Here is a 17586-nt window from a genome sequence, read left to right on the forward strand (position 1 = left end):
TTAAAGATGGGTGATGTGCCAAGAGCTGCGCAGCTAAGACCAGAGCATTCTCCATCTTGTGAGATGAAACACCTAAAGCTCCTTGAAATCAATCCTGGTGCTTCACACACCGAAACACGTTCATTGTACCTGCCTCTTTGGCCCTCTGCTGCAGGTGTGTATCTGAGGGAATAATTATTCTTATTCCTACACAGTCATTTAGTTAAGATAGCAAATTTTGCAAGATGAAATAGCTTTCTTTCAGTTGAATTATAATTTTATAAATATCCGAGAGTAAAATATATATTTTGGGAAAAATAAATTAATGAATTGAAAGCATATGTGTAATGAATTTTGGAGAGCCGAGCCCCTATATCTTATTTTGCCACTACAGTCCCTTTGCATCACTGTGCTTTAGAGCCATGAACAGAGCCTGTGTACGTGTGCCTATGGAGGAGAATGAGAAGGTTCTACACAGCCATGGCAATCCTGACATTCAGCTTATCTCCACATAATGAACTCTGAACAGAGTGTGTTTTTCTTATAAGTCATTCAATAATTTAGCATTTAGTTCTGGAAGAAGTTTTACTTGATCATTTGTTCTCCTTTCTCACAGAAGGTACCAAGTGGAAGCTTGTTTTGGAGGCTTCCCTTTTAGATTAGCTTGTCTGTCTTAGTTGTTCCTTGAAGTACAGGGGATGCCCAGTGTTATGTGGTGTCTCATAATTCAAAGGTTGGAAAGACAGAAGAGGGAAATGTTCTGTTTTAATTTTGTGCTATTAATTCCATCAGTCTAGATTTGGCATTGGTGATGAGGAAATCTCTTGGTTAGACAGGTCATGTCTTGTTAGGACATGTAACTTTTTTTTTTTGGGGCGGCTGTTTGTTTTTTTTTTTTTTCTCCACTGTCATTGTCTTTCTTAACAAGGAAAACTTATGTCACTGTTTCTTTGTGGACATTGTGTGAAAGATGGAGGCAAACTAGAACACAGTTCCTCTGCTGTCCCCAGAGGTGGCTTCCACAGTTAAGCAACCAGTTCCTTTCCTGAATTTGCAGTTTTTAAGTGGCCTTCTTGTCATCTGACTAATAATGACAGTAATAACTTAAGGAAATTTGACTTGCTCTAATTGTTGAAACTAGAAGGAAATGGGATTCTTAAGATTCTCAAGTATATACCGTAGCAGTTTTAAATCCCCCTGCTCTGCCAAAGCTATTTAATACAGCCAGGAGCTGATCCAAAGCTTAATCTGGACGAGCAAAAGCAAAATACCCGAAAAGCAAGTCTGCCATGCAAAGACAGGATGCTTATGCTCTTGTTCTTCTCTGTACAAATGCGTATCTGCAAAAGACAGGTCACTTCTTTATTTTTTTTAAATTAAGTGTGAGTAGTATCTACGGTGTTTCTCAGAACACTGTAATTTCAAGTTGTAGGTTTGAACTTAAAGAATGTGTCAGCGATTGTTATGAGTCAGTGAATTGAAATCAGATCTAGGAATTTTTTGTACTGGGGGACTTTGGCATGCAAGGTGAATACGAGCGGTAAAATATGAAAGAAATATTTGGAAAAGTAGGGCGAAATGCATGTGAACCCCTAGGTGTGAAGCACTTTCAACATTAACCTGAAAAAGTAGTCGTGGCTTCTTATTCGGTTTTGTGTTCTGATGTTATTTTTTGTGTAATTTGACAAGATGGACAGTCAGAAAGACTTAAGAATTTGCAATAAAGTGGAAAATTGCTTAGCAAGGGCGGTGGTGGTTTTGCAACAAATTTCTTAAAATATCATGTTTGTGTAGCTCATGAATAAACAGAGTGTTCTAGTGCCTTTCATTATAGAAAGTAGCTTGTGCCTTTTTCCTTGCCTTTTTTGCTTGTATCTGAGTTCTTGCTGGGGTGATTTTGAGTGTTTTCATTTATGTGAGGAGGCGTCCTATAGAGAGGGGAAATGCTGTCTTGGAGCGTTTTCAGGTACTACTGAGGTATGACTAGTTTGATCAAGCAGAATACGTCAAGTACCATGCTACTCTAGCCTGAATTGGATAGATTGGATACAGATGAATTTTAGTATTGTGAAAGCTATGTAGGGTCCTCTGATTGTTGTTTCTGATGCTTACTAATACTGCTTCTTGTGACAGGTAACACATGCTGCAGATAATGGATTAGTATCCTGTGTAGTTTAAAAACCAAACCAAACCCAAACATACCCACGAACAGCCTGGGAAGCCAAACAAATGCCACTAGTTTTTTGTGGTTGGGTTTTTTTTTTTTTTTTTTGTTAGACGTGAGGAACTATGAATGGGTCAGACGATTCCTCCTCTCTTCACAATTGTACACTTTCTTGTGATAACATGCCATGCATACCGGATCTTGCATTTACAAATCTGAGCTAATGTTTTAAGAACATCGCTAGGGAGAGTCATATGTCTCCATTGATAAAGTCAGCTTCACAAAACTTTTCTGTCTGTTCCAGAAAGCAGAACTTAACTCGTTTTAAGTCCTGGCTCTGGCTTTTAACATGAGAAAAGAAGACAGAGAGTAACAGTGCTTCTTGAAGATAAAGAAAAGCAAGATCAGCTCAGATGATGAGATTTTGAGTCTTTTTTCTTTTTCTGCACTCCTAAAAGGAAGCAAAAGCAGCTAACAATCAGTAAAAGTTTGTTTAGGTATGGGACCCCTATATAATCTTTTAGAGGAACTGGGCAATTTTGCCTTAAATTGCTGAGTACAATGAAGTGTCACTTTCTGGCACAAGATTTTATTGTGCTTGAGTCCCACGCAGCTTTGATACAGTCTCGGTACATGTTGTCTGTCATAAAGATGTACTACTTTGTTTAATATATTGATCTGCTTTTTTTAGCTTCCCTTACGATTCTAATCCTTCTAGTTCAGACTACAAGAAATACTGCAAGTCATACTAGTATAGAATACGCAGAGAGGTTGATTTTAATGCAGAAATTACTTTGCTTTTAATAAGCTTTAATGAAATAGGAAGACAGCTTTAACTGTTAGGTGAAAATATTTGAGATGGAAGCAAAAATATGCATCAGATTATTTTTTTTTCTGAAGCCAGTCTGTCAGTGTCGTGCTTGTCATGTGTTTTATTCAAAAATCAGAACAAAACAAAAAAACTTGCATCCCGTACAATCAACTAGAACTATCTGTAACCAATATATTTTGAATAATTTTTCACAGGGATTTGTCAGGTTAAAGGGTCTACTTCAAGATTCAGTTCTTTTTCTGGTAGTTAGTTTCTGCAGTGTCTGCTAATAAAACCAGAGGATTTGCTTGGAGGGAGTTTTTCTTACATTCAAATACTTGTTTAAGTTTGCTTTTGCCTAGACATCACTTCTTTTATCAGATATAGGAGCCTCATTCTCTGTAAAGATAAATAAACACACCCTGTGAAAGCTGTGGTCCATGTCCCTTTTGCTAGCTGAAGATCAGGCCCTAAGTGTCTTTGCTTTTTTAAAATTCACTTTGCTGTTGTTGCTTCTGTTGTTAGTAAACTTATTTTATCACATCTTGTCTTTCCTTCATCTAGCACCGTGGTAGTTACAGATGTCATGTCTTTCCCCTAGTAAGAAGCAGAGGAGCAAAAACTAGGATTTCTTTTTTAGTTTCCAGCCTGTCCTTTAATCTATTTTAAAGGTAGATCCATGCGTTTAATCTCATGCTGCTTCTCAGTTTTTATTTCTTAATTTCAAAGAGATCGGAAGAAACAAATATTGCAACATGAGAGGGAGGACTATAGGAAAGGCAGCTCCTGAAAGTATTGAAACAGTCTTTGAGCTTGGCTGTTGTGAAGACAGGTCTCACATTCTGGCTAGTGCTCAAAATGGACCAGATTTCAAGTCGTTTTTGCACATAATTGCTCCCTGTCTTTACTGCAGCGTGTTTATCCTGTTTTTGAGGGATGGTGGAGCTGTTTAGTTTGTAAGGTGTTGAAGAAAGACCTGTTTTACTAGTTATTCTGTTAAGTAAAATCTAGCATACTTCAAAAAATAACTAAAATAAAAGGCACCTCTGTCTATTGATCTATTAATAAGTGAAAGAACTTGCTGTTGCTGTCATCAGTAACAGCAGATAGCTTTGTAGGTCCTTGCTTTTAACGTTAGATACTGAAAGTTGCAGATGGATGCAAGCAAAATGTATTTCCCAATGAAATGAAATTTCTAAGTCTGAAGTAAAGTTTGAGGATAAGAATACAAATCAGTTACACAATGAAATAGGAACTGGTATATGTAAAATGATAAGAAACCAAAATAGATTTTGAGTGTTGTCACGGTATTGCTCATAGTCTTCATAATGTAGAGATGGAACTCTCTATTTTCACTGCATCTGGAATAACCATTGTGTTAATTTGATATTTTGCTGAACTCATTTTTAACATTTCATCCAAACTGATTCCCTACTATGCGCACAGCGCAACGTTCCTTTCCAAATTATACTTTTCCTATTAGATTTTTATGCATTAGTGATGTGCCTTCTCTCTAATTTAGTATATTTGGCATCTACAGTATGAAGAAAATGAATGGTTAACTTGGTTTGGGGAGAGGAAAAGGAAAAAAAAAAAGTAATACTGTCTTTATTTTTCTAATTTTAGGGTCTACTTACAGCGTGCTGTCCATAATGCCTTCAGATTCTGAAAGCAGCAGTTCTCTGAGTAGCGTTGGTGAGTAAAGTATTAATCTAAAAACTTGATGGGCGTCTCTTTGGGAGCTGGGAGAAAAGTTTTTAAGGTTGCCTTTGGGAATGGTAGAGGGATTCCGGTCATAAAATCAAAGAAGCTGAGCTATAAGATGTAACCACGCGTCTTCACCAGGAAAAAGTATATCCATTTTGTGTAGTGCAAGTTAAGCCTTTTCATGGCTGTATGCAGGTGTTGCCAGTAAAAATGTTATGTTTGGATACATTAAATGATGTATCTGCGCTTTGAGTTACTTAGTAAAATGATGTAAAAATGGCAAAGTTAGGCTTTTACAAGTCTGTGCCTGTAAAAATATATATAGGCATGCATGTATGTGTATATTTATGTAGATGTGAAAATTGTAATCAGAGTTAAAAGCATGATAGAAATTAAAAATATTATTAGCCAAGGTCATAGCCTTTTAAACTTTTGGAAGTGGCTGCAAGCTTTAACCCTTTTTTCCCCTGCATGCAATGAATTGCTTCATTTTCTTGGTTTTAAATGTCATTGTGAAAGACAAAATATTAAATACCAGCCTAACTAGAGGAGAAAGAAATGTGGACAAAAGACCCCTAACAAGAAGATGATCTTGGAATAGCTGTATTAGCTGTTAGTTTGCCTCTTCTTTAATTACACAAATACTTTTTATTGTGAAATCTATGTAAAAGTCACTTGCCTTGGGTAGGGAATGCAGGCTCTTGCATATTTAAAGTTCCAGTGTTGTGTCAAGCATCTGTAGACTTCCCTGACACCAGCAGGCAAGGCAGTTGTCTGTTTAAGGATGTGGGTAGACATCTGTTGCCGTCATTGAGTTGAACTTTTAACTCCAGCATGCATGAACAAGATTTTAGGGTTGACTGATCTATTTGCTGAAAATACGGGAAGCTGTGACACGTTAGGTTGATTTTTATCAAGATCACACTTGTATTCTATTACCTGAAGGAAGGGTATGATTTGATTTGCTATGAGTAAATTAGGGCCGGGAATAGGAAGAAAAAAGCTTATAAATTTTTCGAACAACCAGACTCAAAAAAAAAAAAAAAAAAAAAAAAAAGTAATTTATTCTAAGGTGAAATTCAGTAAGTTTGTGGAATAATTGGATGAACTGGTGCCTGAAATAGAAGATATAGCTGATCCTTTCTAGTCTTGTCTTCCTGATTTTAAAAAGGAAAGGTACACTTAAAGCTTTTTTTTTTTTTTTTTTTTTAATTTTTGTAACTTTGTGAATGCACATCCTCGGTTCTTTGTACCTGACCTTTTATAATTTTGGAAGTAAGGGTAGGTAGATGAACAGCTAGTGTTTGCCATCACAAAGAGAACTTCTGCTTTAACAGTGACCAATTGCCAGATACAGATGTTTTGCCTCTATTTTCCATTTTATTAATTTTCTGTGGCATAGTACCTTATGTGATTCCTGTTCCTGAGCACTTATTTAGAATTTGGCATGTTACTTCTGAGACATCCATTATTCCTATATGTGAGTCAGAACTGAATTCTTTCTGTACTATCTTTTGTTCATGTTTCAAAACATTGAAATTCATGCTGAATCCTGATTTGTGTATTTTACCTAAAGGGCTGTCCTTAGGAGTGTTTTATGCCTTTGGTGTATGCAGTGATCAAAGTTATTAATAACCTAAAAATTAAGTGACCCACTATTAAACAGAAGTTGTGTTCTGGTATTCTCCATAGTTTTGTATTATTCAAATGATTCAAGTGAGTTAGGTGTTTAATATTTAGTACATTAACAGCTAGGGGAATTCTTTGTTTTAAGCTGTCGTGGTTGTTTTATAGTCTGGTCATAGACTTGTTATTCATGAGTATCATTTCTTTGCCAATCCTCACATCTTGTTATGCAAAGGATAATATTTTTAATGTGATGTAATATCAATAGCAAAATTTCTTTGCTTAATAACCAACATATTCTAATAGACGTGTTTGCAAGCCACTTCAAAGCTGCAGTCAGATTATTTTAATACTGACTGATTTGTTGAATGACAAACCATCATAACTGAAACTGTTTGCATGCCAGCTCCCCAAAGGCTTCATATGACTTCTTTGAATGGAATCCCAACAAATACTGAGTTGCTATAGTGTCTCAGGAATTTTACATACATCTTCCCCGCCTGCCCCTCATCTCCCTGGAATACGTTTTTACACGGGTAGTTCTGTGTGGTGGAAATTACAAGTTTTGTCTGTGAAATGAATGCATCGGTGAAAAAAGGTCAACAGCTCATGGTTTGGAGACAATATAAACTTTGGAATATGTTCAGTTTGATAGTTATATGTATACACACATGCATGTAAAACAGTGTTTTAATTTCCCCACTCACATGTGCCTTCCTCATGGGGCAGAAAAGGAATCTATTTTATTATTCCTGAGTTCAAAACGCTGGTTTTCATTATTATTTAACAAATTTTTATTTCTGGTCTGCCTTGCTTTTTTTTGTCAAGCAGCTCAGAAACACGTTTACACATTTGACCTTTCAGAACAAATGAGAAAGGTATTTGGGCCACTAGGAAGCCCAGGTAAAGACGCAGAGAGTGAATCTTAGCATCCTCTAATTAGGAGAGATAATACAATCTTTCATTTGTAGTCCTTGGACTCCATAAAAGTAACTAGAGAACAGTATGTCCATGTGCTTCATGTTTTCTTCCCAACCTTAATCACCCTAGCTATTGTTAGAGGTGGTTTCTGCTGACAGCATTCTTAATTAGATGATCTTTTTTTTTTTTCTGAGACACTTCCACATAAGCCAGGATGTTGTGAAATTGAGATAATTCTTTGTCTTATATAATCTTATATAATCTTTTTTATATATGGCTTATTTTCCAGAAAGAGACCCTGATCTAAGAACTAAGCTTAAATAGCACTTAGATGACTGTTCTTAAAAGGTAGTTCTAAGAAAACATGGACATATTCTTGGTCAAATAAATTGCACATGGTGTTTAGGGTTTGGAAAGGAAGAGGGAAAGATGAGAGAACGTAATTTTATCGCTGTATAAACCCATGGTGTACCTGAGTCTTGGATAAATTTGCAGTTCTGATTCTCCGTTGAAATAGAAGAGGGCAGCAAGCACGGAGAGCAGCAGCATGGATGAGCAGTTACGGAACAGCTTCTGTATGGGGAACAAATGGATACAATGGGGTTCTCTTGGTCTTCAGTAATGTCACAGTCATAATATAGGAAGAGAGCAAGGAGTGATGTAACTTGTATGTGACTCAGAGAAGAGTTTAGGGCTAGTCTGTCCCGAATACTGTGTTGTCATCCAAGCTTTATTTATTTTCCCTGCCTAGATGGGCTTGAGGGGTGTTTGAGGGATGCAGCAAGAATGAACTGCCATCCTCATGTGCGTGTGGTAGAATAAGCAGTTGAGTGGAAGCCAGTTTTCCCACCCGTGTAGCAGCAAGGTAGCAGCTTTGGGGAAGAAGCTTCTCTTCATAGGTTTATCTGCCTTGACCATAGGTGTATCTGCCTTTTTTCTTTTGTATGGGTATGTAAGTAAAAGTACAGAGTGACAGATCATTGCTCTTTACGGGTTTTTCTTGTGTATTTTCCTCACCATTTAAAATTGGTTTAGTTGGCAATATTTTCTTTTTTTCTCCTATGCTTCCCTCCTTTTCTTTCCTGTGTATTAATAAAGTTCATGCTGTGCATGTCAAATAGGTAGTTTTGATGTAACTGAGGGCAAATATTCACTGTTATTTTCCAAAAGAGGTATGATATAAACTCCTGTAATCCCTGCATCACACTATTGTGCTTCAGTCCTGCCTTCTTCCCCCCAAAGGAACAAATCCTCATCAAATTGTCATGGTCTCTCTGTATTTCCTTTCTCTTTGCTCTTGGCTAATCACAAAGATTTTTGTGTGTAAATAGAAGCATCCTTCATCTGCCCACTCCCCGTGCCCAGCAGACTCTCTGAATGAAGCTACAATCCTGCATTTCTGACATCAGAATAATTAGTTATGGAGATCCAGTGCCTGGTGTGCCAAGCACGGAACAACAGTGTCGCTTAGGAATTGGATAGAAACCAGTAACAGAGCTATACGTGACAGTCACTGGCTGGTCTCCCACTTGACTGGTCATGATAACGGAGAGGAAAAGAACACAGAATAAAGACCTTCATGAAAAAAAGAGCACCAGTTTGTGTAGTGCACTCAGTCTTTTGACATTTATAATTTTGAAGACAAATGCTCACCAAGCACTGAATTGAACTTCAGTGACCTAGTCCTGGACAACTGGCTCTAAGTGGTCCTGCTTGAACAGGGAGGGGCTGTACCAAATGTTCTTTATGTATCCCAGCAGATAATTTTCTGGACCTGTAAGGAAAGATGGAAGGCCAGTGTTCTGAAAGATTATCTGTAGATGATAAACTATCAGCCAAATATCACCCTACTTATACAATACTCCAGCCTGAAACCACCAGGTTTGTTTGCTATGGGAGATAGTTACACAGTGTCCTTCTAAGTTTCTGTGCATCTCTTGATTATCTACTCTACTTCCAGTTTCCATCTTTTTTATTTTTTACTTTTCTTCCCAAATCAGGCTCCTTTCTTTATTTTTAAAATAGCCAGGTAAGTTCTTGTTCTGGCCCATGTCACCTAAAAAAGCCTCTGTGAATTGACTTTAAAGGATATGTTTCACGACTTTTGATATCCAACACTACTTTTACAGCCTCCAGTAACACATTACTGACCTGAGCAATATGATGCTATGACAGCATTATAGTTTCTGGAATTGAGCTGGTTTTTTACTTAACCTAGTATCATAATAAAACTTCAAAGTGCTTTAAAAATATGGGGTTTTTGCTCCTTTAGTGCTTTAAAAATATGATACTTCTTCCCCTCCTCAATGAACAGATTTTTTTTTTTCTTTTTTAAGAAATATTGTTTCAAAGAAACCAGCAGCTCACATGCAGCAGTCAGGCTATAGCTATGAGGATAGCCTGTGTTATGCTTTTTCACGATGAGTTTTTTAACGGAAAGGCATTACGTATTCTTCCATTCTTTGAAAATATACTGAGATCTTAATGAGAGCATTTTGGGAATGGAAAAGGCCTTTCCTCTTTCCACATGTATGATTTCCTTTTTTCCACAGACAGATCTTTTTGCATTGTTGTGATTACAGCTGTCAATCTTGTGCCCTCTTCATTCCACATTGCATATTATCACCTTTATCTTTTAACTTTCAACAGACTATTATTGTTCCAGCTGTTCAGTTCTATGCAAATGGTTTTGCTTTTTTAGTCATAAGTGTTTTTTCTTGTTCTTCACTGTTCGTATCACTGTACTACCTTTTCCTATGGGAATTTACGTATCAGTCTGTAAAAACCACCGCCGTTGGCACTACAACTTTATGACTTTTTCTTGCCAGCCATCAGGTGGTCATATGTCTGACGCCACCAAGCTTGTCCAACTGACAGTATTTCCTTGCTTAACGCTTTGTTAGCTTATCAGCCTGACAGGCTATTTACAGATAGTTTTTCACTAATTGCATTTCAAGTTACTTAATCTGAAAGCCTTCTTACTCCAAAGCTAACATTACCCTTCCCACCCACCCCCCCCCCACCCCCGTCAGATGATAATTTCTTCCTAACAATGTGTATTCATTCCCAGTTTCTATGTTGGCTGTTTTGACAACTGTCCCTTTATGTTGTTGTGATTTCAGTTTATGGCTTCACGCTTTCTACAGCCGTATATAACAAAGTAATTGTTTTTACTATTCATAGGAAGTGTTCAGTTGCAGGTGTGGTTTATGATACTCTTTCAGTCAAAGATAAACACTTGTTCTTTGTCTGAAAAAGTGATTTATATGTTTCCCCTCCCAACAGCCTATAGGGATCTCTCATTGCTTTTCTTAGTTTTTTTTTTTACTAACACAAATACAAAATTTATATTTGGTAAAGGTACCTCAAGAGTTAACACATACTGACAAAGGAACAAGTCATAGTCTTACACCTGCTCAATGGCCACAAATGAATGAGGAAAGGTGCTGGAATCACTACCAGTACACCACATCAGAATCCTTTTCTGGACTGCAGTGATTGCCTTTGTTCCACCTCCTCGCCAATCAGTCTCTCTATTAGGAAGTCATTTTCCTGTAAAATTTGGCCTCAATGACAGAATTCAACCTCTTATAGGTCTATTTCCTATGTAATTTACTTGTCCTTTGCTCTGAAGAGTACTTGTTTAGTTTACTGCAAACAAGACTTTTAACTTAGGAAATAAACACCCTCTTCCACAAACTTAAAGTAACTTCACTCTCCTTCTATTTTACTCTGTTCGTGAATCATCTAGATGTCTCTAGGATTGATCCTTAATATCTTTACATAATTTTCAGTATGTTTGTTAATAACCATCTTCTCTTAAGTAATAAGCACTTTAAATAGTGTTATTGTATTATCATTGACTTCTATGGTGTCCATTTCCAGGCAGGTATGGTTTGACATGTAGTCATGCACAGTGTTCTCTCAACTTCTGTCATTTCAGACGTACCCAAGAATTAGTCAGTGGATGTGATGTCCTGTTTTAAAAAAAGCAATAGTAACAACAAAAAAAGTCAACTTTGCTGGTGTATACTGATGCAGTCTTGGAGGAGGAGGGTTGGGGTTTTTTGGTTTTTGTTTGGGGTTCTTTGTTTGATTGGTTGTGGTTGTGTTTGGCTTTGGGGTGTTTTTTGTTGTTGTTTTTTTTTTTTTTAACATTTCCTGTAACAACTCAGTTTGAGGTAATTCTTAGTCTGTTAAGGGTCCTGTGTAGACAGGATTTGAGAACCACTGGTGAATAGCTGACCACTTCATGGTATTTTGTTTGCTATAATATCTTCCTAACATTTAGCAGCTCCCTGGAGGAATTTCTGAGGATTTGGTTGGTCTGTAATGATTTCAGTGGAAATATAGTGTGTGTGAGTACCCGTCTCCTGCACTGCAGACAGCATGACTCCACGCACAGTGTCTTTCACTACTCCCTGAGGCCCTGTATCAGTCTATACGTTCAGGAGATCAGTATGGTGAGATGATGCTCACAACTCCTCTGCAGGAGATGTGAAGGAAGGAATGAAGGCTGGTGGAGTCTCATCCCCTTGGTCGGTGTGCAGTGGTTGACCCTAGTCGTTGTCCCCCTTGGGTTTGGCTCAGACACTTTTGTCTAGGTTACGCTTTCAGTGTGCGGGGTTATAAGCCTGACACATGTAGGGTTTGAGCTTTCCCTTCAGGCAGCTCCTCAATGTTCAAACCCAGAAGCTTCAGTTGTATTTTCCTTGGTCATGGTAACAGATTTTACTCTCTATTGTGTTTTAGCTCAGCAAAGTTCTGCAAGGACTCCTTGAATTGACACATCTGCCTCTTTTTCCACCTCCTTGCTATTTTTGAGTATTAGGTTGTAGATTTTCTTTAATATCGGTCTTCCTAGAACCACTGTTCAGTTCTTTCTAAAGTCTTAAACTTACTGAATTTGAAAGTTTGTTTTATATGCTGGTGGTTTTGTTTAGCTTGTTATGTTCTGCATTAAAACAAATACCCATTCTTTTGTCTTTGCATGTTACATGATCCTCACTGCTTTCATAACCTATTAGGTTTTCTGTCTGTCAGATGGAACTGTGTCCACAGTTCATTATTGTACCTTTTAGTTTCCTTTCCTCAATGTACTGATGCTTGTTTTTACTAACACTTTATTTCACCTACGTACAATTCTGTTCTGTGCTCACCGCTATTTCAAGACCACTTCAAAAGATATATCTGAAGAAATGTATCTAAATGGTAACTTTTGCGATGTAATCCTGTTCTAGTCCTCATAAATTACTGAAAGAAAGTAAATATTTTAGCATGCATTTTCCTACAGCAGGCGTAAGTCTTAACTCCCCACCCCTTCCTGAGCTTGGGGAGAAACCCTGTTGATCTTGCTTTGCAATATATCTTGCAAGTCTTTTTTAACGTTTTGTGTCATGATTTGCAAGGCCATAAAGAAATAATATTCTGAATGCCCTGTTGATTTTATTTTTTTTTATGAAAGCAGGCAATGAAAAAGGCTTGACTGAACAATGAATAGTCTGCTATTTGTTTGCAAGCAAGAATTGGCACAAATCTATAAGACGAGTTTTAAAAAATTGTTGTAGAATTCAGGCATTCTGTTAGCTTGTGACAGATTGTGTTTAGTTCAACCTGTCATACAAGTGTATTTCTCAGAGTAGTGAGTTTATTATAATTCAAAATACGTTAATGGTATTTCTTAAAAGTAGCTGTTTATGCTTTGGTTCATTTTCCCACCTCAACATTATATTGATTCGGCATTATGGTACATCTTGGTCAGTTTAACAAGTTTCCCAGCCCCATTTCTCTTAAAATGTTCTCTCTCTCTCTCTCCCCCCCCCCCCCCCTCCCCAAAAAGTGTGCTACCCCATCCCCAAATATGAAGCTGAGCAGTGGTTTCTGTGTGGCTGTATTATCTCTTCAATCAGTGATGATTAATCATCAAGAATTGTATTTGGTATGTACTACAATACCAAGGGTATTTGGTATGTACAAAAATAAAAGATCTTTCTGTGAAGTGCAACATTTGGAGTATAATTAGGGAAGATACAATAGCTCCAGCTTCTGGTTTTTAAGGCTTTTCTTTTATACAACGTATGATGGAAATCCTGCAATGTCTTGCTTTAGTCAATGCACATCCGCTACTTAATGCATGTGCTGTGTTATGGGCAAAATACGTTTTGCTCACAGGACGCGTCGCTGCTGCCAGACTGTTTCAGGCCTTGGCGGATGGCGCTTAGGTGGGGGCTGGCCGGGGAAGTGACTTCCATACGCTTGGGTTCTCACAGCCCAAGTGCAGCTCACATGAAAAATGAGTCGTGAGGCTTTCCCGAAGCACACAGGTGAGTTGCACTTGGCAGATCTTGCACTAAATACATTTTCACAAATCCGGGTTGTCTGAGAAAGCAGGTGAGTTACTGAAAGGTGGCATAATTTGGATAATGGAGAGTCAGCCTTTAGGCTTGTACATTTTAAGACCTGTTTGACTGGTTAAAGTACAGAAAGGAAGTACTGTTGCGTAAAATACGCAATCAGATGGAAAAAGAATACAAAGCTGGAAGCACAGGTCACTTTCCTTCTACTGCATCAGAATGTCAAATGCAATAAAATGCTTTTAGCATTCAGCTATAAAAGCCCCGTTAAAGGAAATAGAGTATTGAATTTTTCTGATGAAAGCAGAGTTTACTGAAGTTTTTAGTTGGTTTGGTTTTGTTTTTTTTTTTTTTTTTTTGAGCATCTGCAAATCTGATTTAACATTTATGAGACCTTTTGTACAACTATTGAAAATGTAAGGTTGTTAGTAAATCAAGCCAAAGATAAGCTCTTTGGATTTCTTTTAAGGGTAAGAGGGGGAATATCTGGATCGTAGTGATCTGTGTTGTTACAGCACTTAAAAGGTGTACATCTCTTGGCTGGCATTATGCGTTGACAACAATATCATTGCATTTGAGATGAAAGTATTTGTTGATGTACTTGTAAAAAGTGACAAGTTAATGAAAAATAACCTTGTCTGGTACTAAGATGAATGGCTTCACGTTAGTCGAGAAAGCTTCTTTCCTAAGGCTAATTTGCCTGTCTTTATTTAAAGCAGTCTTGTCTTGCTTGGCACAGTTTTGGGACTGTGTGCGCAAGTGTTCTCGCCTGAAGAGGATTGTCACTGGGATGTTGTCAAAGCTAGGGGAGGAAGCGGTGGAGGAGACTAGGTATAACTCTTTACCTCCTTTTACTATGTTTTAGATTCCCGGAGCAGCTGTTGCAGGCTTGTGTAGGACTTGTGTAGTGGACTTTGTCCGTGGGACTGCTGCTGGGGTTAACACTGATACTAGTGATGGACTATTGTTAATCCAATGCCCTTTCCTCCCTGTAAAGCACACCAGCCTTCCTGATTTATCTCCTCCTTCCTATTCTGCCCCTTGCATCCTGTTCATCAGTTTTGCTCGCAAGTGGCCCTGGGATGACAGATAAGCTTTGAACTCCCGTGTAAGGGTGAGAAAGGGGACTTTTTCAGTGTTACGCATATTCTGATGTGTCAGCTGAAGTGAGAGGGCTGCCACGGAATTTACCCAAGACCATGCAGCCTGTCAGTGCCTGAATTAGGTTTGTCTGTCCTTACCTTTTAATTTGTTTGTGAAATTCCATGCTCACTGATGTGTCCAAACTATTCCAAATGAATACATATTCTGACTTTTTTTTATCTGTCCACTTGGTTTTTTTTCCCCCTGTTTATTCCCTGTATAGTGAGCCTAGGGTAGTGCATTTGTTTTATTATTAATTTCTGTATAATCTTCATTAAAAATTATGTAGAATGGTTCTATTTTTAGAAAAAGAAAGGATAGCCGCACTTTAAAAGGGCGAGATCCTTAGTCCTTATGGATGAAGGGACTCCATCTGGATGGAGGAGTGAAACAAAGTAGTAGGAGAAGGCCCAGATGCAGCCTCCATTGGGAATTCTTTTGAATGATGTGAGTTTGTGTCTTTCCACAGAATGCAGGCAGTTCCTGCATTTTTTTATTTCTTCAGTTTGCTATTAGAGCATTTACATACATTATTATGCAATAGTTAGATTAAAAGAACAGTCTGTGCTCATAAATTCTCATTATAGAATTACAGTAACAGCTGAAAGGAATGAGAACAAGGATCCTATTATTCTAGATGCTGTATGTATGATAGCCCTGACCCTGCCGTTATTTTTGTGTGGGAACTTTAAGGCACAGGTGATTCTACTTAAAAGTTGAAGGGAGTTTTTGCATTCTGCCGTACCTTTCCTGAACTGGGTTTAGAGATAAGCCAATCCTTGCAACTCGTTAGCATTTGATCAGGTGAAATTACTTTACTTGATTATTTTACTGTTGTGTCTTTTGTTTCTTCATTTTAAAAAGAGGCATAATAAAGGTACATCCTAACAAGTTACTACTTATGTTAGCAACTGTTTCAAGTGTATAATTATGTAAACTATTTCTAGAATTTCTAGTTTGGGTAGAAAATAGTAATCTCCTGTATACATTTAGGCCTTTAACTTTCTCGTCTGTGACCTGTATCTTTGAGTTTGCTCTTATGTGCCTGGGATTAAAATGGGCAGAACTATAATTACAGTTGACTTAATTGTCAGCATATTGTGAAACATAACACACCACACTCTCATCTCTCATGTGGAAGAAGACCTCTTTGTGTTGGTGTAGCTCTCTGAGAAGACAGTAGGCATCATTGTTCATCTCTGATATTAAGAAAGGTAAGAATTAAAAGATCCCACGAAACTCTTTAATGTGTGACTGCCCCTTAGAGGAAATTTGATGTGTTAGTCCAGTTGCAGTGATTGTAATGTGCTCGTTTTAGCCAAAGTTGTTAAAAATGAAGCTCGTTTCTCATGATTTGTTGGCAAGTCAAATCTTTAACTTTGCATACTGGACTGATAAACTACGACATGTGAAAGCATAGAATTGCATTAAAAATAAATGTTGGCAGAATATAGTAGAATAATATGTCTGTACTGCTAGATAAAGGAACAGGAAAGGAGCTCCTGTGCTGTAACAGTTTCTCTGCTGTCGCTGGGGTGAGTAGATGTGGGTGGAATTTACTTTCTTTTGGAAGCAAGAACATGGTTCTTCATTGGAGATAACTTTGTACCTATGGCCTCTGTCACTATGGTAGTTTCTGAGGTCTTTACAATTGTGACTGCAAACTCGCCTTGCCTTTTGGCAACTTGTAAGTTTGTGAGAAAACAAGGGACCTACTCATGCAAACTTAACTTGCAACACAGATAGGGCCTTTCGGCTAGCATGGGGTCTGACTGAATTGGAGTTATTCTTGGGTCAACTCACTGATGAAAACTTCCATGACTAGTTTCATTTTTGAACAGGATTCTGCAACCAAAAATATAGGATTTTTTGAACTAGTGTTAACTTCTGTAGTGAAGTTGTGTTGTTCTTTTGAGGAGTTCTCTGACTGCCGATTATTTATTCCCTGGTCAGGTACGACTGGTAAAGCATCATCTCCACCACCTGTGATAGATACGAGACAGATGAGTGAGAAGCTGGAGACGATATTATATCAGCTCCGTCAAGTAACTCGTGAGAGGGATGAGCTGCGCAAGCGACTTGCACTTTCATCTCCTGGATCGACTTTTGATGACTGCAGGTGAAAATAAAGGAAATGTAACATTTTAATTTAGTCCTCAGTAGTGTTTTCAAGTGTGTTGATTCCCACTTGCCCGTAAAGCAGCAAGGATATTGCAATGGTGTATATATATGTTGCTTGTAACCTACCTGCACCCTGGTGGTGGTGTATGTGTAGCATCCGGGTTTTGGAGCTGCCTGTTGAATGCCTATTCCTGCTTTCTCCAGCAATTTTGCTGTGGGAATGAGGGGAGTAAGGCTCATCTCTATGTTGAGAGAAGAAAGCAAACAAGTTGTTGAGGCTTCCTGGGTTATGTTGCGAGCAGGGAAAGAACAGTGTCTGAAACATTTGCTGTTTTGAAAGCAAGAGAGAAAAAGGGGAAATAGCTCTGAGTACTTGGCTGGAGGACAGAAATGAGGAGAGGGAAAAAAAATAGCTATTCCTGTGCTTCTGCAAGGGGGGAGATGTTTGGACTTCTGTTGAGGGGAGTAAGTGTTTTTTAGGAGATACATTTTCTGGTATAAATGTATTGAGGGACTGTGTAGCATTAACATGTTGAGAGTAAGGAACTTTCCTCTGCCGAGAAGTTGTGGGTGCTGCCAAATTAAAACAACATGTGTTCAAAGTCAGTTAATGGCCAGCAGCCTTATGCAGCTCATTCTAATATGAGGGTTGATAAGTTATGAGGAAGATAGTACTCAGGGAGCATATGAGTTAGTTGTAGATAAGGGTTTTATTGGGTAGGAAACAGAACTGGTTTATTTTAGAGGGTTACAGATCTGCT

The 17586-nt window shown here is 38.0% G+C and overlaps 1 protein-coding gene across 4 annotated transcripts in view; it reads left to right on the plus strand.

Annotated features, from left to right (window-relative positions):
- The window catches only part of DLG5 (discs large MAGUK scaffold protein 5), a 112655-nt gene that overhangs the window by 38033 nt on the left and 57036 nt on the right, over nt 1–17586 (plus strand). For all 4 annotated transcript variants that reach the window (XM_074590698.1, XM_074590699.1, XM_074590696.1 and 1 more), the window contains exons 2-3: nt 4581–4649; nt 16658–16823. In XM_074590698.1, the coding sequence (XP_074446799.1) occupies nt 4581–4649; nt 16658–16823 (235 nt within the window). The remainder of the gene's footprint in view (nt 1–4580; nt 4650–16657; nt 16824–17586) is intronic.

This window comes from Larus michahellis, chromosome 6, assembly GCF_964199755.1.
Source record: "Larus michahellis chromosome 6, bLarMic1.1, whole genome shotgun sequence".
NCBI lineage: Eukaryota > Metazoa > Chordata > Aves > Charadriiformes > Laridae > Larus > Larus michahellis.